Source organism: Centrocercus urophasianus, unplaced genomic scaffold, assembly GCF_019232065.1.
Source record: "Centrocercus urophasianus isolate 14NV4802_14NV808 unplaced genomic scaffold, USGS_Curo_1.0 seq_30, whole genome shotgun sequence".
Taxonomy (NCBI): Eukaryota; Metazoa; Chordata; class Aves; order Galliformes; family Phasianidae; genus Centrocercus; species Centrocercus urophasianus.
In genome coordinates, this window is record NW_024884867.1 from 878,007 (window position 1) to 900,623 (window position 22,617).

Here is a 22,617-nt window from a genome sequence, read left to right on the forward strand (position 1 = left end):
AATAACAGTACTCAGAACTGGATGTGGAACTACACCCATGTTTTTACCAGCATGGAGCAGAACTGAAGGATTATTCACATGCTTCAGATTAACCCAGTTTATGTACCCCTTTACCAGTTCTGCGCAGCATGACATGTTTTTCTGATCCATTTCTCCAATTTGTCAAGATCTTTTAAAATGGTAAATGATACAAAACAATGGAATCCTTTCATTATTCTCTGGGGAAGCACCAGTTTCACATTGCTCTCTTAAACAACAGCAGAGATCAAATAGAAATTGTGGCTGCCAGATTGAACAATATTAACATTTTTTTAGACTTTAATAGTTATGAACACTGTAAAACAGAATTCCCTTGTGATACTATACAAATTTAACAGGGATCTGAAAACTTTAAAAATACAATGGCAATTTTTCACATGCCTTCAAAATGTTTCTTTGAACAATATTCACTGAGTTCTTTTTGCTGTATCTGATAATTCACTTTTTTTCCCCCTTTACCATCTTAGACCCCTGCACACAAACATGCATTTCACTCCTCTATGGCTAAGACTCCTCTGTTCCTCCATCCTCACCTGAGACTGATCCACAATTAGTTACAATACAACCCCTCCAACAATGGCAAGGTCTCATTCATATTCTAGATGACAACAGACAATATATATACATTTAATTTCTGAGGAGCAACGCAATACACACATTTATTTCTGAAGAGGTGAGGTATTGAGGATCGCATCATGGCCTTCCAATATTTGAAGGGAGTGTATAAACAGGAGGGGGTGCAGCTGTTTATGAGGGTGGACAGTGATAGGACAAGGGGGAATGGTTTTAAACTGAGACAGGGGAGGTTTAGGTTGGATATTAGGAGGAAGTTTTTCACCCAGAGGGTGGTGAGGCACTGGAACAGGTTGCCCAAGGAGGCTGTGGATGCCCCAGCCCTGCAGGCATTCAAGGCCAGGCTGGATGTGGCTCTGGGCAGCCTGGGCTGCTGGTTGGTGACCTGCACACAGCAGGGGGTTGGGACTGGGTAAGCGCTGTGGTCCTTCTCAACCCAGGCCATTCTAGATTCTATGATCTTGAGTCCCATCCACGAAGCATGAAGAAGACTTCTGAGCTAAGAATCACCATGGATCCAGTCGCACATCAGGGCACATTCTGTGCAGACAGAAGAGGCAGTGGAGCAGCAGGCACTGTGCAGCACCCTGCGTGCTGGGCACAGAGCAAGGAAGCTCACGTCAGCCCTCATGTGAGAGGCCAGCTCCTCATCACCATGTCTGGAGACTACGCATTTCTTTTGAATGGCCCCTAACTAAAACCCAACGGTGGCAGGTAGAAAGAGTAGCTTGTATTAGCATATTATTATTGTTATACAAACATGACTAATTAATTAAATGCAGTATTTCCAGCTTTGTACAAAAAGAACTACATACTGCTGTATGTTCACTATACCCTTGTACAACAATAAGTCAACACACTCATCTCAATGCAAAAAAAACACCACTTCAGTGGTGCTACAGTGAACAGAAAATAAAGCTGGACAGAATTCCCAAGGTTTCATTTAAAAGTGTGTCTTCTTCAAGAGTGTTTAGAAGATCAGTCGTCATTTATCACAGACCTATGGAAAAAGCTCTCTCTTAAATCTCAGTCTACTTCCTGTCTTTAATCTGCTACTGTTCACACACTTATCTTCACATACGCAAAGATGAAATAGCAACTCCAGGCTATTAGGGTTATTGCTTACCCATAACAGCCTGCTCTGGAGAAGTGGGTGGAGTGAGAGGCATTCCACAGGTACTAGAAGGATCTTTCACGCTTCCAAGCCCCTGCTGACCCACATTTATATGGCCTCCAGCACTGGCAGCATTCTGTGACATGGGGATGTCACTCTGGGAGATGAGAACAAAGGCTGAAGGATACACCATCCTTACACCACCTATAATGAAACGGAAAAACAGAAGTCTTAACCATAACATATAATATTCAGCAGCCCTAGCTGCTTCCACTTGTTTTCAATGTCAATTAGGTAAAACTTGTCTGAAATACAAAGAGCTAAGGAATTTTACATGCTAATAAACATTCAACCCTCTATAACCAGTACAGGGATGAAACAAGGAGCTTGATAATGTGAATAATAGCATATGGGATACAGGGAGTAAAGAAGCTTGAGGCAAGATAACTAGTCAGATGTTCCAGCGTCAAGAGAGCTACAAGAGAAGATAGGAAAATTATAATAGCTGTTTCTGATTAATTAGATTTTTTTTTTAAAGGATGAGGAAGAAAATAATGCTTCAGGCAGAATACTGAAACTTACCAACAATGACTTCAACTGCCACAGGGAAATCGTTGTCATATCCCAGCTCTTCTTCCTCTTTCATCCCTTCTTTTTTCTTCAGCACCATAGGGTAAAAATACTGCCATTCCTCCATCAGCTTACGCGTTGCTGGGTCTGACATCTTATATGACTGACCCGTGAGTGTACCATTCAAACCATAAGGACTGACCAAAACTGCAAAATAAGAATAACAGTGCTTACAGTACGTACATTTCAATTACCTGTCAGCCATTCCCTTCCTGGCTTGGCTCACTAGTCTGTTTGTACGCTGATTTAAGGATTTTGTATGCTGTCTTCAAGGAAAAAACACTGGAAAATCAGCCAAGGGTGGGAATTTAACACCTCATTACACTGCACTAGCTTCTTCTATGGCTGTCCTTACTGAGCTAAAAACAGTCCTTTTTGCAGTTTAGATTAATAATATCTATAGTAAATTTATCTACGTGTTCTGGAACAACACTCACTGGTGAAGGGATGCCCATACACGGAAGTAATAGGAGACAGACATTTAACAATAGCTTTTACCAGCAATACGTGGTACTACAGCCTACTCAGTGTTAAAAAGGATAGAGAACCTGAGGAAGACTACAGTTGTGACAAATAAGGATAACGAGTTGCTCAGCACAAGTATTTCCATTTGAACTTCATTTTGCTTTTAGTTATATTTGATTTAAGACAGCAAGGAACTTAGTTTGCTGGAATAAAATCTTAAGTGGTCTACGAGTCTATGTTCTGTCAAAACTTCATATCTTGTAGTGAAATATTTTTCAACCAAGTTTCTTCACTCATTTTCTAGTCTCTGGGTGTTGCTTCATTTCAGTGCTTAATTTTATAAAGATCTCTTGCTTTAATTACTTTGAAATCATAATTTTAGTCTGTAATGACTCAATGACTGAAATACTCTGAATTTTAGAGGTAGAGCATTGCACTGCAATTGCATCATTTTAGCAGCTTTCACTTAATTCTGTAAAACCCTGATTCTATGATTCTACAGTTCGAACTGCTTACATGGGCAATATATAGTCACAGATGCTTCAACATTTCATTCTTTCTGGTGCATTTTCAACCCTACTTAATATTTGTATACCTTTACTGTTTGAGTTACAGGTCTGAAGTCACTGATGCAGACACCACTCAAGAAGTACATTCATTTTTAAAAATAGCACGTAATTCACCTTAAAAAAAAAGAATTGCCACACATGCATGCTTTCAGAGATAACGCTCATAAACAGAAAGCTCTAGAAAATTTGCACATCATTTATGTCTAGCTATAGTTTTGAGGTCCTATCAACCTTTTCCTTTATGTTTCTACCTTCCTGAACAGAAACGGAGCTGTTGGAAGAGTTACTTAATTTAATTCATCTCTGAAGATAACATCACCAGGAGCAGGTTCCTCCCATGCAGGAGTGAGGTTTAAATGGACCACATTCCCAAACCATTTCCCTTACCTTGGAACGGCGATGGGGAGGACTGGGCCATATGGATATGCTCTTCATTGATCAGGTAGATTGGCTGGTGCTGAGCAATCTCCACGCTGGTGCACACATTGCTTTCCCCATGAAGAAAGAATGTGAAGGCACACGACAAATGCTCACTGGAGATGGGGGAGACAAAAGAGAAAGGAATTTATTAACGTTAGTGAACTCATAGGTGTCAGTGATTTCATAGCTTTAAGAAGCTAAAATACACTCTTGTCACTTGTGGCCACTGAGTACAGGTTCATCTGATGACCAGGTACAATTGCAGCACCCGTTGCTAAACAGCTATTTAGCAGGGCTGGCACCTATCTCAAAGATTTGTTTCCCTGCTTGTTTCAATTAGTAAGATCTCTACAAACAAAAGGAGTTATCTGGGCCTCAAGAAATGAAGAGCATCCAGTAAGATTCAGCATTCAGTATTTCACCAACCAGCAAAGGAACAGGAAAGGTGCCTGATCAACACCTTATGAGACCCTACTGTAGAGAAAATAAGAGCACATATTACAAGAAGCTGAGAACGGTTTAAGATGAACTGTGGTTTTGTCACTGACTATTGCACTTGATTTGAAGTGGATGGCATTTAAAACTTTTGACTTCATTCTATTTACAAAATAACCTCCCATCACTGTTAACCATTTGCTGGCAAATCCCTTGTCACAAAGTCACAAAGAAATAAAACACATTTCATGCTTTTTATGTATCATTTTAATCACCTAAAACTTGCCAAAGCTGAAGAGGCAATTACGCAGTGACTCTTCGGCCCAGTACAGAGCTGCACACAGCGTGCAGTCGCTGCTGGCTTTGGCACTGGGCCGGCCATGATGCAGCCTGCATTAACTACCCTCACCAGGAAGATACACAGCCAACTGCAGCAATTCCACTGGAGTGCTTAAGACAACCACGTGCACAACTACTGTCAGTTATGTTTAAACAAAGGCACTGATGGTCTAGAACAGGAAGCTGTATTAATCTCACTAAATCTCTGAATGATTCCACGCGTCATGTAGAACAAGATATTGCCCTCAACTGTGAGCCTCCAACACTGCCACAGAGAGACAGAAAATGGTCAGCTGAGAAAATCCAGAGACAAAAGGTTACCTATATTACAGATGGGTGCTATCATTCTGTCCTTAGAACTACTTTGTAGCAATCAATTAACACTGTGAAATGAAAGGTTTTATTAGATTTTCATTTTCACAAGGGAAAGAAATTTCAGGTCGTTGAGCTCTGTCATCAGTATTGTAGAAGTAAATTGCTCGTTAATTTACACAGCAAGTGGCAGGTGAGGAACAGAATGGCTACAGGTGTTTCTGTCCATCTACCTTTCTTGCCCCATGTAGAAGGAAAAACAAAAATGAGAACAGATTGTGAGCATCCACGACACAAACAAAAAACAATCAACTATTTAATCAAAATTCATTACTTCCTTGATATAGGACAAATATAAAGAAGACTCTAATAAAAAAAAAAAAAAAAAAAAAAAAAAAGGGGATGAGAAATCTGGTCTAAGATCAAGCAGGGCTAATCCCAGCAGAGAAATCTGTGTGCAGCACGTCAGCCTCTCTAAAGGAGAGAACGAAGCTGTTTGTTGTCATTTTCAGCTCCCATCTTTAGGATATTGCACAGAAATCCTCCCGATTCTGCAAGCTTCCTGCAGTACTGGGCTGCAAGAGTCCTGCCTGTCTTCCACAGAACAGAAGGAAAAGATCTTCTGGGAACACACAGGACCCTTTCAAGTGGTCTGGTGTGAACAAATCACATGCAGTCCTACACAAAATTCACAGCTAACCACAAATGCTGCCAGAGTAAGAGACGGACAACATCAAGAGTTTAAAAGACAAAAGATGTTTGTTTCTGCAGGGAAGTTTTTGCATCCCAGTGACTTTTCCTGCAGAGATCAGCTAATGTCAAAGTTAATCATTACGTTTAGAAAATCAAAGGGGAAAATAAATTAAAAAAAGAGTGTTAAGTCCGTTCTAATTTCCTGAAAATATGACCCAAGAATAATTGCAATGATCATGACCAGCATTACATACAATTGCAATGATCATGACCAGCATTAAATACTTGACCAGTGCAGGAGGACGATCACCAGCCTCTCAGCACACTGAAGCCCTCATGGTCTGTGCCTTCCTGTACCCCCCAGCCTTCCTGCCCCTGGGCTGCAGGAGAACGCAGAGTTATGGGATGCTGTGCTCCCTCAGTGCGAAGGCTTTAAGCTCTGCTTTCAGGACCAAAAGTAATAATGATCAAGGCCTGGGGACTTCCTACATTCCCAGTAAGCTTCTGGCAGACTCCGAGTAAAACATTTACTTTAGTAACAACTACGGATTTTATTTCAAGAAAACAGCATCAGAGCACTGTGATGTCCTCCAGTCAGGAACGCGCGCTCCAGCCAGTGACATTCCTGGCTTCAGCGCGTCTCACACAATTCCTCAAATGCCAAGCTGCAGAAATCACTCCTGCTGCGGATGTGAGACGTCGCTGAGCAGGATTCACACAAAGTTCATGAGCTACACACAGCTACACACAGCCTTTGGGAGCAGCGGCAGCTCTTCAGATGCATCGCACATCAGAGCTGCACGAGTGGCTCCGGAGCTCAGCGGGGCCCTACAGCACTGTGTTACAACGCCCTGCGCCTGTGGCAGAGCTCGAGCTCTCACAGAGCCGGCAGAGGCACAGAGGAGTGGCTGAACGTGAGATGCAGATCAGACTGCTCCGAACCAGGCAGCACGATGTTCAGATAGATATTCTATATTTTATTTAAAGCTATCTCAACCCTGTTCAAAACCCTAAGCCGAGAGAGAGGCTGTTGAAAACCCACTCTACTATCTCAACAGATTTTTGAACTTACTCATTCCTGTACATTTTCTTTCCTATCTCCCTGACACTCCGAGCATCAGAAACCACCAGAGGCACGTGAGATGGCTTCCCAGCGGTTCCTGCTCCACAAAGCCTGCCGGGCCCCACATGGTGCCTGCTCACAGCAAGCACAGTCATAGATGCGCTATGAAACCTGAACTGCTGCACCAAACATGTTCTTTGCATGAATTAACGATGACAGGAGGACGGTGACCGGCTTGAGAACTGTTTGTGAGCCTATGCTGCTGTCCAGATGAAAGGTCTCCATGCTGTGGCTATGTGAGCAGCCTGCCCGAGGCCCATCCCCCCAGGGTCCAAAACAGAAAGCTGACAACCACTTAAGCATCTGATGGATTAAAAAAACCACACAGTTGGAAGTATTTAAACTTATTTAAGCCCTGGGCATAGCGTGAAGTCAAAATGCTTAGTGACATACCCATGAGCTTAGCACACCTTGGCAGGATGCGTTCAGCTAACCACCACTGAGGGTGTGAGGTGTAATTCCTGCTGGCTTTGCTTAGGCACAGTCAGTGCCACCAGAGACAGCAGTCATTGCTGTAGTCTTCCAGCACAGAATTTCAATACAGGTTTCTGTAAGACCTGTGTTTTTTATTCTACCTTTGTAACAAACACATCTTAAAGGAATGCCAGTAGTGCCTGTGTTACCCTATGCAGGCTCTGTGGTCTCCCTGCAGAAACTTCTCCCTCCTTTACAGCTGACTGACAGCCTCCACGGCTACGTGTGCCATTCCCAAACAGCGTGCTTGGTGTTATTTCCAGCCAGAGCTGCATTTAGATCAAGCTCCAAAAACGCTGAGCACTGCAGCCTTGAGCCAGCAAATTCTTCAGCATACACTTTAAGGACTACTTCTATTATATTTACTGAGGGAGAGAATTGCTAAAATTAAAATAATCAGTTAAATTGGAGGCTTCTATTAATAGAAATACAAGTTCCACAGTGACAGCTATTCCACGTCAGTTCACTTAATTGTACTTCAAACCTGTCCTCTATGTTTAGTTTCTAACATTTAAGAGCAAGGAAGTTGATAAGCAAAAGCCCCAAAGAGAAACAGCGAAGCCATGTAATCTCTTGTAACACAAGCAAATGCCTGCGCTCTTCTCCTCACTGTTATCAGCTCTTCTGTGTTTTTTTCCTCAATTTGTCATACAAAGGAAACAAGATGCGTAACACAGAAAATCCTTTCAATAAGGAGCATTTGCATGAATCAGACCTTCAATCTGGCACCACATCACCATAACTGACAACTGTCTTTCGGATTTTTTCCTCTGGGCCTTCATTACCTTAAATAACCTTGGAGATAGCCCGAAAGGTAACCGAGTTGCTTGTTCATGTAATATTTAGGACCTCCCATAATCTTTCTGAGCAGCAATCCCTAGGTTACTATAAAGGACTTAAAGGGAAATACATGAAGTTAAATTTATGTACGTATAAAAATCAGACAAGAACTATGAAAACACCACCAGGTTTAAACTACACAACGTTGGCAGAGAAAGAACATTTGACGGATTTATTGTCTTACTCTTCCTCTATATTGTAGGTTTATATAAATACCCATGGAAGCTCAGCTGGTCTGCATTCAAACTTTAGAGAGCTTATTTCCACACAATTAATCTCAGGGAAGAAAATGCTAAAGAACTGCATTTTATAACTGAGTTCTGAATGCACGTACACAACGGGAACATGTACATGAGGAACGGATCAAGCACTCTGACAAATGTTATTATCTCTCTCACTATAAATTAAGACTGCACATATTACTGTTCCAAAGTCCTCTTGTCACCAGTACAGTTCTTGAAATTGTTGTTCATCATCATAAATGTAATCTCAGACTTTGGTATTTTGCTTTTGCTTTCTTGGAGTATACTTAAAACTTTCCCTTCCTACAACAGCCACCAGCACACTGAGCTTGAGCTCCTTTCATGCTGTCAGCAGCCTCCTGGTTCTCTTCTTTCATTTGTAAGCCATTATCAAAATCACTGTCTGTGTATAATTAAATATATGAAGAATAATCTCTATTGCTTTTGCAGTACCCCTTAAAATCACATAATAAAGTCTGATCTTGGAAAGAAACAGCAATAAGCCCCACATGTTAGGAAAACATGCCATCACAATGAGACTAATCACATAGCAGGGAGAACACAATGCCACTGGTTGCTTTGGATCTGCTCATGCAGTAGGTGAGTTACAGAGGTGGTGTGGGCAGGAGATGGCAGCACCCCGACACTCCACAGCCTGCAACAACCACCGAAGGGCAGCAGAAAGCTAATGTTACCCACATGGATGGGCTGGCAACAGCCATAGGGCTGCCCAAGAACCCCTTCTGCTGCCATCAGGGTTGGCTGACTGTGGGCCAGTGCTTGGGACTGCCATCTGGCTGCTCCAGTGTGGGGCACAGCATGCACATGGCACTCCTTGTGCTCACAAACAACCCGTGACATATTCTGCCTACCAGCTGGACTGTGGATGTTGCACATCTGAAATAAGATCAAGTACGTTATTTGGAAGTACAGTATGAGTAGTCTGCAACATGCAAACATTTAAGAAATGTGGTAGAATTAGCATCAGTTTTTTTTTGCAAAAACCACAATCAAACCAGAACAGAAAGCACTCCTAGCCATGAGACAAGCCGAGTTTTCAGACGCAGCAGCTCCCGGTGAGCGGCTGGCAGCACAGAGCCTCTGCAGCAGGCACGAGACTCACGCAGCTGCTGCACGCCATGGCCTTGAGTGCTGTTCAGCTGCAGCCCACAGCGTGTTTTATGCTCTCCTGGAAGAAGGGAAACTGACATTGAGAGAATTCTGGATATACAGGGAAAACAATGAACATGTCTATAGCTGTTTTAGCTGCTTCTGCCCAAAGTCACCAGTCTTCATATTGCAAAGAGTAAGAACACAGGAGGCCAACTTGCAGATTGGGTCATGCTGCTCGGGCAGCTGCTCTCTCTCTGCTTTCTCTCTTGAGGCGGGAGGAGCATCCAGAGTACTGCAATTCCCAGAACTGCCCAGGCCTTCTCATGATTGGACTTCAGACATCATTATGTTGTCTCACATGTTCTGCTGCTTTTTTTTTTTTTTTTTTAATGCCTGAGATATATTTATTGTTTGCATTACAGATTCACTATCTCAACACCTCCTCTGTTGTCTCCAGCACCTCTCAGCAAGGCTCACACCCCTCACTCTCCACCCTCATCCTCTCACCAGCCCCTGCTCCCTCCTCCCACAACACATGAGGGGGGCACAGGGGATCTGCAGTTTGTACTCCGAATGACAACATCAATCTGCAGCAGGACAAGGCTACGGCGGTACGAGTGCTGGCCCATGTCGGGGGAACTGCTGCACATCCCATTAGCCAACACTTGGAGGAGTAATTATATTGCAGTCGTTACGTACAAGATGTACTTCAAGTCTCTGCTGGAGGAAAGGTCATGTCCAACGCACATAACCTTTTCTATACACAGCATAAACTGCTCTGTGCTCTCCACGCTGGCTGGTTATGAGGTCTCAGATTAAGACAGTCCCATTCTTTTCTTCTTTTTTTTATGCCCTTAATAAGGATGGACTGAGCTACACACAGAGCAGCACTTCCACGCCCTGTGAGCACTGTACTGCGACACTACAGCAGCTCAGGAGGGAAGCTTTCACCCTTTCGGACAGAAAATCACCAGGCTTTTGCCATACAAATTGTGCACAGACAAACTTGTTTTGCCACAGTAGCTCTCCCTTAAAACTATACTTATATAGAAATACGCAAATTTTTAACAGTGCATTAAAACAGTTTATCATTAATCTCGCTTATTATGAATGGATTGCTTAGCCTCTCTGAGTAGCATGCCTACCCAGCCTGCTGCACTGGGGCCATGCACAGCCGAAGTAGCAGAGTTAGTCCTTTCATCCAATGAAGGATGAAACAGCATAATACTAATAATAAATTATACTACTAATAATTAAATTATTAATTAATTATTAAAATAATACTAATAATAAATAAATACTACTAATAAATTGAGCACTTGTGCCATGTACATGGGAATACAGGGCAACGACAGGCAGCAGGAGAAGGCAGGCCAGTGCGCCTGCTGGCAGACACCAACCTGTTAGAAATCAGAGAAACAGTTTCACTACAGCTCATATTTCACCTAACTCCACTTTTCATTCAAGCTTCAGGCTCTGGTGACTACTGAAGGCATTTTGTTTTTATTCGTGTTGCAGTTCAGAATAGGGCCGACTTCGAACCAAAACTTTTCAAGTATTTAATATTGCAATATCAAAAAATGATCTTGTTAGTTATCACGTTCATTATGAATACCAATTCATAGCGACCGACTTTGTCACATTTTATGATGGTGTAACTGCATCTGTGGACAAGGGAAGGACAAGGGAAGAGCCAGTGATGCAATCTCTCTGGATTTCAGAAAGGCCTTTCATGTGGTACCCCATAATATCCTTCTCTCCAAATTGGAAAGATATGGATTTGACAGCTAGACTGGTCAGTGGATGAGAAACTGGTTTTAAGACCATAACCAGGGAGTGGTGGTCAGTGGCTCAGTGTCTGGCACTGAGGTGATGAGGTACTGGCATAGGCTGCCCAGAGAGGCAGTGGATGCCCCTTCTTGGAGACACCCAAGGTCAGGCCGGATGGGGCTGTAAGCACCTACTGAGCCGTAGGTGTCCCTGTTCAGTGCAGAAGGCTAGATGACCTTCAAGGGTCTCTTCCAACTCTTCCAACACTTCCACTGCAGGAAAGAATACAGTCTGTAGAGCAAAATACAAAAAAAAAAGCCACCAAGGTGACTAAAGAGATATCCACGCTGGTGCTCAATTTCAATGGAAATTATAAACTTCCTTAGGAAAAAATGTGTACGCCCTTAACAATGTCAGGAATTTGCTCTTAACTGTACCACTCTCAGCAGATATTTTGCAAACAAAAGCACAGTTGTTAACAGCTACAAAATGAACTATGTTAACCAGAGAGTTGTCAGAAAGGACACGATCTTTTTGCCCTAGCACACTCAAAGAACAACAACAGGAAAAACTGCACTGAAAATTTCCAAAATTGCTGCTGCCATCGTCCTTCTGACGAGTCTCATTAGCACCCCACCTCCCTCATGACTCACTGGGTTTAGAGACAGAGCATGAAACAGATTCCACTGGAAAATTCATTTCCACAGCAGATCTAATGCTCCATATAGTGGGACTGCAGCTGGACAAGCACATATATCCAAAATGACACACAGTGCTGAGGTACTGAGCTACACGATAGGTTACACGTAACTCAAAAAAGCAATCTGTGTTGTGCTCTTGGAATTTCATCCAATAAAAGTGGGCATAAAATCACCTCCGAATGGTTATGAGCAGTTCTGCTCTGCAGACCAGGACTGAAAAACATCCTTCTGAGTATTAATAACCTAAAATCAAGAACAAGCCTGACTAATGCTGATGGAGTCCGGCCAACCAACTGCTCCGTTCTTTTTCAGCCTAAGGCATAAACTGACCTTTTCTCAGCAGCTCAGGACTGCAAAGTTTAAACCCTGGATCTCCCTAAATTACTCTTTCCTTGCTGATTTTATCACATATCACGCAGCTCTCAATCACCCAGTCTCACCAAGCGAGCAGCATCAGAATCATCAACCAGAACATTTGTAACAGGATTCATCATGGTGTCCCAGAGCCACAGGGAAGCTGAAACCTTGAGAAGAGGTGGCTGCCCTCCATCCCCCACAAAGGTGCTGCCCGCAACTGTACAGAAGCGGTGTCCTTCACCTCCACAACGGCCTCACACTGCCTAGGACCAGCAGTATTCCTGCTACTCTGGGAGTAAAGCCCTGGGTTACTCTTTTTTTGTTAAACACATCCTTGTTGCACAGACTCACCCCAAGGCACATGTACATCTGCCACCACGTTTTGCTCTTTATTCCACAAGATTCATGTTTCTGAAATAGTTTTTATTATATGGGAGAATACAGAATGTCTTCCAAATATCAACCAAAAGGTTTATATATATATATACATATGTACATACATGCATGTGTATAGATACATACAAAAAATCACTCAAATTCTATCTCAATGGTTATGTCAAAGTTTGCTTTGAAAGCTGCAAATTTCAGGTGTCCAACATTTATCTTAACAGCAATTTGTTACAAAATGATCACTCACAATGCTTCTGTAATAGGAAAAAATACTGTGATGCTAATAAACACTACTGCATGTATATTAGGGGGGTACTGTACGATTATCATAGAATCACAGAATGGTTGGGGTTGGAAGGGTCCTTTAAGATCAGGTAGCTCGAATCCCCCGCTACAGGCAGGGTCACCTCCCACCAGACCAGGCTGCTCACAGACCCATCCATCCTGGCCTTGAATGTAAAGACTGAAATCCCACGTTACTTCTCATATCAATACACGGCCCTCTTCATACAAGTAACAGTCCTCTGTTTTTCACTCCCCAAGAAAACATTTCTCAGCGTGCAAACACCCAGCCCAGTACTGTTCAGAGCAGGCCACAAAGTCAAAAAGAAAGAACAAAAGCAGCTGTCAACCACTCCAAAACAAACCTCAGCACAATGCACGCCGTGTGGGGGGCAGTAACACCCAAAGAGCAGGTGATGCTCAGCTTGCTGTCAGCATGAGGGCAATGCGAAGCAGCCTGGAAGCACTGCCACTTCGGCACGTGTTTCAAGAGACAGACGTGTCCAGCTGCAAATGGACTGTTTTCCATATCTTCAAAGATAAGAATGTTATACATAAATCCTAAAAGTAGGCCTCAAAATAATGAAATCTGAGATCTCATAAAAGAAGACAAATGTTCCCAATAATAATGGAAACTAATTTTCTAAAAAGCACATTCTCTTCTTTGTCATTGCTTTTGGACTAATTTAAGCTGCGCTGGCACAGTAATATCAATCCATAGTATTTTACAAGCTAATAGACGCTACAATTAATTTGCTGTATCTCAATTTAAATTACTTTTTCAATCAGTCACAGATATGCTCTCCAGACTTGCACGCAGGCTGTGCCCCCAGTGAAGACAGCAGAGCACAGAAATGCAGCTTGTTGTGATGTCTGAGTTCCAACACAAACACAGCATTGGGCACCGCTGCCCCTTGCAGCAAGGCTCCTGAGCAGACGCTTCTTTTTGCTGCCTGCTAATGTAGGTTAATGCACCCTTCCTGCCTTCACCCCCAGGAAAGCTGAATGCTATTATCCAAAGTAGCATTATATTAGATTAAGGCCATTCAGAAAGGATTCTTGAACAAATATGGCAAACTGGAAGGGAAAGAAGGGACATGAGCCCGCACTTGTTTGTCATCAATGTCATCAAAGATGAAATTACATTTATCAGTCTCACTGACAGAAAGTACATCAAACAAGGCTAGTTGGTTCCCTCTACAAAAAAACAACAACAAACAAACCAACAAAAAACAAACAAACCAACAACAACAACAAAAAAAAAAAAGAGGAAAAAATGTTATTCTTAAAATCTAACAATGACCAATGCACTTCTGATTTCTCACTTCAACAGTACGAGGCGGAAGTAAATGAACGGCATTATCACTTTTGCACCACATTCACACAAAAAACAAAACCAGCAATGAAGCCATCTGCTATTAAATCCATGCACCCACTTCCCAGTGCCGGCTGCTGCTGCTCTTCCAGCAGGGGAATGCTGGCACTGAGCTCCACACACTCAGCCCAGCTCCTTCTGATCACCTCCAAGCAATTTAGCAGTGACAACTGGAAATAGCATTTGCAAACGTGGGAAGACGTGACTCCCCTCTGTGGTGGTTTCTCTCCCTAAACAAATTTGCTGATACCTTTACATAATTATAAAGCTACAATGCTAAGCCTGCGTTTTAAATTACAGAGCATGAAGCAATATGAAACTTGACAGAGAGCTTTAATATTCCTAGGACTTGCAGCTAACCTCTTAAATTTCGCCAGAGGACAGCATTGCTAGAGAATGAATGCCTTTTTTGTCCCCTAACAAGGAAGAAAAAAAACCCACTATACCCTGACTGAACTAAACCAACAAAAAAAAAAATCCCCAACAAAGTACTTAAATCCCTCTGCTCTTCTTAGCACACCTCATCAAGGAGCAAGGAGCTCAGTGCTCTCTCAAAGAAGGATGCGATGCCCTTCACACTGCTGCTGAAGAGCACGAGGCTTAATGAGCTGCACAAAAGGGGCCCGAGGTTTGGGGAGGGCTGAACCCCCACTCAGTTCCCAACACGGTTTCAGAGAAACTGATCATCCTTCACTGCATTACCTGTAAAAGGGGCTGCACGGGATGTAAACACCTACTGACACACATGAGGCTCAGTGCTGGCAGCCTGCTACCAGCTGTCCTTCAAGAAAATGGTTGTGCAAAATTATTTCATATGTAACCATGATGCAGTATGCTCACAATTCATGGAATAAATTTTATGATCCAAAACCATATTAAACAACAAGCAGAAAATACTAAAGCCATGAGAAATGCATTAATTTGTTCATTGCCACGTGCCTGTGATCTTTCCGCTTTCAGAGTACATTTTAATTGACTAGTTTAGAGACCAATTAATCCCTTTATATTTAAGTCAATCACTGAATCCTCTCCAAATAATTTAGCTTCTCCATGCTCTCTCCCACTCAATGTCCCTGAGGAGTGAATGCAGCTGAAACAGGTGGCACACAAATCATGTTTAGCAATAGAGAAAGAACCGCATTAACAGGGATACAAAGCATTAAAACGAAAGCCTTAGAATTTAGTCAACCGTATTCCTTGCCCGGTTTCTACCTCTCTCACTCCCAATCAAACCCCTCATTTTTTCTTTCTGAAGTGACAATTTCATTAGTTCTAGTGTTTTTCTCCATGGCACCTGGTCTTCCCCTCTTCCTCTTTTGTACATTTAAACTACTGCTAAATTGGCTTGCGTTATCTCCAGAAGGTAACACCTTCCTTGCCATCTCATTTCTTAACTTAAAAGCCCCCTGATTTCAAGTCCTTTAATAACCACCTTCCTTCTAGAATTACCCTTCCATAATCAGAATTGCTTTTCTTCTTGCCAAGCACACACCCCTAGCTTAACAAAATCAGTCCCACCACTTCACTCCACAGTGCTTCACAAACACCACGACTTGAGACTCATTTGGTATTAAGATAGTTGATATTAAGATGATATTAAGAAGAGTTGGATCTGTCATCCAAGGACATCATTACGCAGATAGGTAACCACTAGAGACAGTACCTGTATCCTGTAAGTTGGTTTTGGAGAGGGTAAATGTATACATATGTATACATAGGGTTTTTTGCCTATTAAAATGACTCAAAATCTCACTCATATAAGAACTGGACAGGACGTTGGCTTTCTCTGAATATAACACAATAAATGGTAACAGAATTAACATGGGATTTCTCTGCCACACCAGAGAAGTACATTTAAAAATGGGTCTAAGTTTTCACCAGTGCTATCAGCTGCCCAGGCAGGCCAAGAATTTGAAAAGGAGAAATATTTCAAACGAACCACCGTTAAAAACACCTCCTAGAAGTATGCAAAGGTCAAATGAACAGAACTTAAGCAGATTAAAGATATCATTTCTGTACATCAGTCCAAGATTTATAACATTTTTAGCAGCTACACAGATGTGTGACAAACAGATCATCTGAAAATTGTTCTATGAACACAAGGAAATAACGCAAGAAGGAAAAATTGCTGTTCTGCTGCATTAACTGCTACACTTGCTGCTCTCTGTTGCACCAGGTAATCTCATAACGCCAATTACTTCCCCCTTAGTTTCTCCCTTGTACGAAGAACAACTTTCTGTGAAAAAACAAGCAGCACAGCAACACAGAAAACTTCTGTGGTGATATTTTACATGCATGCCAGGCATAGCACCTATTAGCCTTACAAGAAGTACGGACAGAGCTGCAGAGCGCTTGACCAAAGCAGGGCTCTGGTGGACAGCACAGTGAAGCAGTGACCCCAGAGGAGCCCCGTACCATTTATTGACCCTCAGCCTTCAGCTATGATAAAGGAGGAGCAAACAGGTTCTGAACCTCCCGTTCTGAAATGCAAACCTCTATGCAAGCCCTAAGCAGGCTTCCTCATTGCCTCCATGCTGCTGGCTGAGGATGGCAGTATTGACTACAGTCCAAAAAAGGCAATGAAGGTAAAACACCAACTGCAAGAGCCATCCTCACCCATCATTTACCATGCAGGAAACTCTGCTCTTGCACAGACACAGGCATCGTGTGCAGATGTGCACAGCTGCAGCTCTGAGATCCTCACAAAGCAGCACGCATGGAGAAAAGACAGAGTTTGCCCTGATCTCCAAACCAGCCTCAGGTAGCACCCTGAAAAGCAATCCAAATAGAAAGGCTGACATCTACACGCTGGATGTGCCTGTTATTGGAAGGAAAAGTAGCTACACTGTCACAGACCTATGAAGCACTTAGATTGCACAAAGTTTATGAAAGCTTTCTGAAAACCCCAAGGACTTCATTATTTCCAACAAGTCACTGAAATTTGGCAAGACTTTCTCAAGGTCAAAACATTCATTTCATGCATTCAATTAAATCCTGCTGAATTCTGACTGAATTACAGGGTGAAGAAAAAATAAATAACTGCTTCCCAATTCCGATTCCTCTTTCCGCCTTCCTGTCTCCCCATCCCCCAGGTACAACTTGACAGCCTGCCAAAATCTCTGACCATTTCAACTCAAGTACCTGTTAGAGCTATTACCATTGCCATCCTGTTCCGGAAGAATCCAAGCCCAGAGAACACAGGTGTCACCAGTAAACGTGGGAGAAGGGAATTGAGTTAGACTGAAATCACACCCATCCCCCTCAGTATAATTTGTGGCTTCGGGATCCGAGATCCTCGACTCTTTTTAAGCTTCTGGCTTTTGCAAGTCCCAGAGCCTCACCGCCTACGAAGTGAAGAAGCCATGCTTACTCTGACAGACACAAAGGTTTTGCTCCCCATAGGCCCCTCTAAAGGAACTCACAGAGCTGCAGTGTGGGGCTGGCTGGCCCTAATTGTAGCCCTATTGCTTGTTAGTACTCCACAGCTCAGGAATACCTCTTTGCTCCTCATCCAGAATTCCTGTAGTTGTTTGGGGTGCAGAGCTGCTCCATGCCCTGCACACTGGAATCAGCCCAGCCCCACACCTCCCTCCACATCCATGCAGTGGAAAACAGAAATTTCTAGGTAACATTCAGCTGCACTTTTTCACCCCTCGCATCTGCAGGCAGTCAGTGCAATATTGTGCTCACATGCTTTATGAAAGAGACAAGTTGCTTCCTTTTGAAAATATCCTGGTCAGTGGTAGTGATGTTCATGAATCTGATTTCTATCAGGAAAAACAAGGCACACAAGAAAGCTTTTGAAGAATAAGCACAATAGTGCTGTTTCCACAGAGACCCCGTGCTTCCATCACACACTTGAATACCTGTCTGCACAAAAACCTTTATCAAGCTCCCTTCTTCCAGCACAATCACCCATTGCATGAGATACACTCAAATATTCTAGCAGTAAGGGCACGCAAATATTTGTGGGCAGGAGGGGCGAAGTCAGAGCAAACATGGGGGCTTGAAAACTGGAAATATTTAAGGATGGCAATGGACGCACTGTACCAGAAGTTCTAATGCACTTCTTTGTTGCATCCTAATTTCTCCGACCTTATTGCTGTGGCAATGACAGAACCAGCCCGTAGAAGAATCCTCATGTGTAGGAAGGCAGAAAACAAGTCCTAACTGGCACTTCATGCTGTAGATTTAAATTCTAGAGTAAGAGGTAATGGTTTGTCCTAAATCGGCACAGGACGAAGCTATAAAGTGCTGCTTAACAATACTGCAAGTTCCCTCTACTCTCACCCTGAAGGGTAACAGAGGTACTCCTGCCCATGTGAACCTTTTCCTCAGGAGAGATTAAAAGCTTACCAAACACCCTCATACCAAACTCCTAGAAGCATTTAGTCCAGAGATGGAACCACCAGTGACTGGAAAATACTCAGCAAACTCTCCTCATCCAAAATCTATGTATCCACTCATGAAATGACTCTGATATTAAAATGAGATCTGTGTGCGTGCTTCAAATTTAAAGTAGTTCACTGAAGGAAATGGATTTGGGATGGCCTGCACAAAATACGTTAGCAAGGAACTGTCGTAATTTTCTGGGTGATGCAGTCAGATGTACAACCTACCTGAATGAGGGCAGTGGGCATCCGACCGAGGCTAAAGCTGTTGGAAATTGTCACACTGGGTGCTTTTCAGGATTGGGCTATAGGTATTTGTCTTGTGCACATAATTAACACACTCCTCCAAATGGCTGATTACTCTTTTTAATGTTTTTGTATTACCAATGCATAATAATAACATACACTTAATAAAGATTGGGCTTTACGTTCTTTTACAAAACAGCTGGGAAGCACAAGCTGATTTCACAGAAGAGCAATAACCTTCAGAACATCTGAAATTCAACACAATGCCTTGGGGAGTGCTCTGAACAGCACTCTGAATTAAGAAAATATTTTCATTTATTTAAATTTTATCTTTCTTATTTTTTCCCCATTTTTTCTTAATTAAATGTATTAATCAGAAAGAAAAGGAAAATAATAAGTATTTAAGAAACAATTCTAATTTTTTATTCTGTACAGTGGTTTCTGAGACCTTGACTCTAAGGCTAGCCTGGCAGGTCTCCACAGAGAATTACTGCTCGAAGCCCTGCAATTCTCTTCCTGCCCTTACCCTGCACCCTGTCAGAACAAATCCAACACATTTATCATCAGTGCTTAAGAGATCTCTTTGCACGTAAGATACAAACAGAATTCAGTTGTGCAGAGAAGACAGGAGCCAACCATTCATCTGGTCAAACCCAGAGCACAGTGTGGACTTCACTTGTGCAGAGGTCCTATGCTCTTTAATTCCACCCAAAACATTACCTTCTATTACGTTTTTAATGCATTAGCAGAGTGCAGACAGACATCATCAGACTTAAATAGCTTTAAATATCTTTAATGTTTGGGTTGAATTTTAAAATATATTATTCCTTTATTTTAATGCAATCAGATCTTCCTAGCATCAGAATTAGTTACAAGCAGATTCTGAGAAGATCACCTTACTGCATTCCTTCCTTCTTCCCACCTCGATAATACTGGAGTGCAAAACAGAATAATGAACTTTTAATGTTGTTTCAAATCAGACTGGATCTTCCCCTCTCTAGCTGGAAAATAAAAAGGATTTTTTTTTTTTTTTTTTTTTTTTTAAACTTCCCACCACATCCCCCTGCCCTCCAAGCACTCCCATGTTACTGAAGGAAAGGCTTGAGTGTTTGTGTGCGTGTAGGGCAGAAATCCTACTAAGTGTCTCAGTCCATGTGTGCACGCTGAGTGCAAGCTGTCTGAGAGCTGCAAAACGTGCACACCTACTACAGGAATGCAATCAGGCTGACTGAAGTATCAGGAACTCGTGGTGCATTGCACAGATTGAAAATGCACTGTTACATCACAGGGCAATATTGGTAGGCATGTTTATGGATAATATTTTTAGCTATGAATATAATGAATGCAGATTCCAAGCGGATTGACTGTTTATTGGTAATGTATTTCCAAAGAAAATCACACAGGTACTTTATGTCCAAGAGCAGAAAACAGATGAGATGTCAGAAGCGATAAAAGATTTTCCTGCATCCCTGATGAGGACTCAGCTTGCTCGACACAGCGTTCAGACATTTATGTCTTATTTCATTAACTCTCCAACAAGAGCAGAGTAAGCTAAGCATTGCCCTGGTACTGCTCCTGTCCTCTTTGACAAGGGAGATGAAATAATTCCAGTGTAATACCTCCTATGTCACTGAAGAAATTCATTTTCTGTACTTTAAACTACGCAGGAGTAGAAGAAATAGAATGTTATTTTAAGAGCAGTTTTTATCTCCTTGTAACCCTGTCATCACTTTAAATAAAACTTTCACAATGCCCTGTGTCAGCAGCTGGCAAGAAAACACATCTCACTCCAACACACATTACATCTCCTCACATACCTAGAAGGAACAGAGAATGATTACTTACCATTATTAGTACCCTTAGTTTCCTACACTTTGCAATAAACCGACAGAATGAAACGATGATGAAAAATAACAGCACAGATCAAGGGAAGATGCTGAAGGTTGGTGAAGTTAAAGAAAGCGCCTGAGCAACTGGCTGAAGAAATGCTGGAGCTGCGAATCAAATTTCCACCCATCACAGAGAAAACAGTGAATACATGAATGAATTCAAACTTTCTGCAAGACAGAGGACTGATGACTCAGTGGGTGAGAGACTTGAAGGGCGTGCAGGATGACAGCACAGTCAAGAGCCTGGAGCAGGGCAGCAATCTCAATTCACATCACCATAGAACCTTTCGGTGCAACTGAGCGAAGTGCACAAGGATGGAAGGCCACAAGTTTCCTGTGCATTCTGCATGCTCCTTTGCCCATTTTTAAGATGCTGTTAGTTAAGACAGGATTTCAGAGATACAAAAGAATACTTCTGTCCTAAAATTAGGTTGAAAATTAGTGCTCCAAGAGTCTTTGCTGCACCGGCGAAGACGACAGGAATTGTGAACATCTTATATTGTGATTTTTTATTATTCAGCAACTTGCAATGAGTATCAGTAATGAGACAATTTGTTTTGTCAGTGTGCATGCATTACACCAAAATGAGTAACATTATGCAAAAAAGCTGCACATTTGTACCTCATGTAAGTACAGCTTTCAGAAAGTATCTGCTTAGAGGAAGAAAAAGATAAAAACCAAAATAGGTTTGTGAATATATATATTTACATATTCATATGTGACAATTACTTTTGTTGCACATGCAGTCAGTTTCAAAATGAGACCTGTATGGAAAATTCCGGATTGATCTTCTACTGCTTTATTGCAGCAAAAGTGCTGGGGAAGCTGAGAGGTTGGTGGTGAAGTTATGGCCAGAAACAGGCAACTACAGGTGCCCTTCCAGGAGGAGTTTCTGTATGCAGTGATGGGACAAGATGCTGTTCTTATTTCAGGTTCAGTGGAGGACTATTCATGTGATTAAATAAAAGCTGTTCTTTATCTTTTTGGCACTTCTATAAACACCCTGAAAAGAGTTGTGAATTGGAAACAGCTCATCTCATTCAGTACATCTAGTCAGCTCACCTGATCCATTTCACCGATTTCTTCTTGGAGGAAAGAAAAAAAGAACCAAGAGAACGAATGTGATTATTTATCTTAAGCTAAAGAGTACAGAAGATTGAGATGGAATTTTTGAGATAGGATTTCCAGGTGTAAAAACACTTCAAAGCATCTGCTGGTACACAGAGGGAAGCTCCAATCCCCCTCAGACCTCACCATGCTGGCTAAACCCCGCTGGACACAAATCTACAGAAGCAAGGCATTACTCTCTGCTAGCATTAATCATTTCTCTCAAGAACTGCCTTACATCAGTTTAATGAAGTAACTCCTGCACATTTCAGCTGTATGAGGATCAGCAAGGCCTGCTGGCTCATTTCTTCACACAGTGAGCAGAGAAAGACTTTTCCAGCAGTTCTGGTTGAGTCACTACAGTCAACATTTAGTGGTGAGTATCCTGAGGCGCACACACCAAAAGCCAATCTTTTTCATTACATATGAGTAGCAGCTGCTGGAAACAAGGCAACCATGCACATCTGCTACAAAACGTCTGTAAAAGTATACATACAGTTATCATACAGAGTACACGTGAACTGTAAGCATAAGGTCATTTCAGTATAAAAACAGACAGTATTTCACAGCCAGTTACACGGCTGTTGGGATTTTCAGAGGAGGAAAGTATCTTCTTGCAATACTAAATTTCTGCACTAAGATATGTAATGACTTAAGGGAAGGATGGGTAGTGGGAATATTAGCAGCGACAGTAAAAACAGCACCTCACAGCAAGTTCTGTAGGTAAT

The 22,617-nt window shown here is 42.2% G+C and overlaps 1 protein-coding gene across 1 annotated transcript in view; it reads right to left on the bottom strand.

Annotated features, from left to right (window-relative positions):
• The window catches only part of MED13L (mediator complex subunit 13L), a 179,213-nt gene that overhangs the window by 49,157 nt on the left and 107,439 nt on the right, over positions 1-22,617 (bottom strand). Inside the window, exons 5-7 of the mRNA XM_042829053.1 lie at positions 3,778-3,923; positions 2,309-2,503; positions 1,739-1,930 (exon numbers count right to left, since the gene is read on the bottom strand). Of these exons, the coding sequence (XP_042684987.1) occupies positions 1,739-1,930; positions 2,309-2,503; positions 3,778-3,923 (533 nt within the window). The remainder of the gene's footprint in view (positions 1-1,738; positions 1,931-2,308; positions 2,504-3,777; positions 3,924-22,617) is intronic.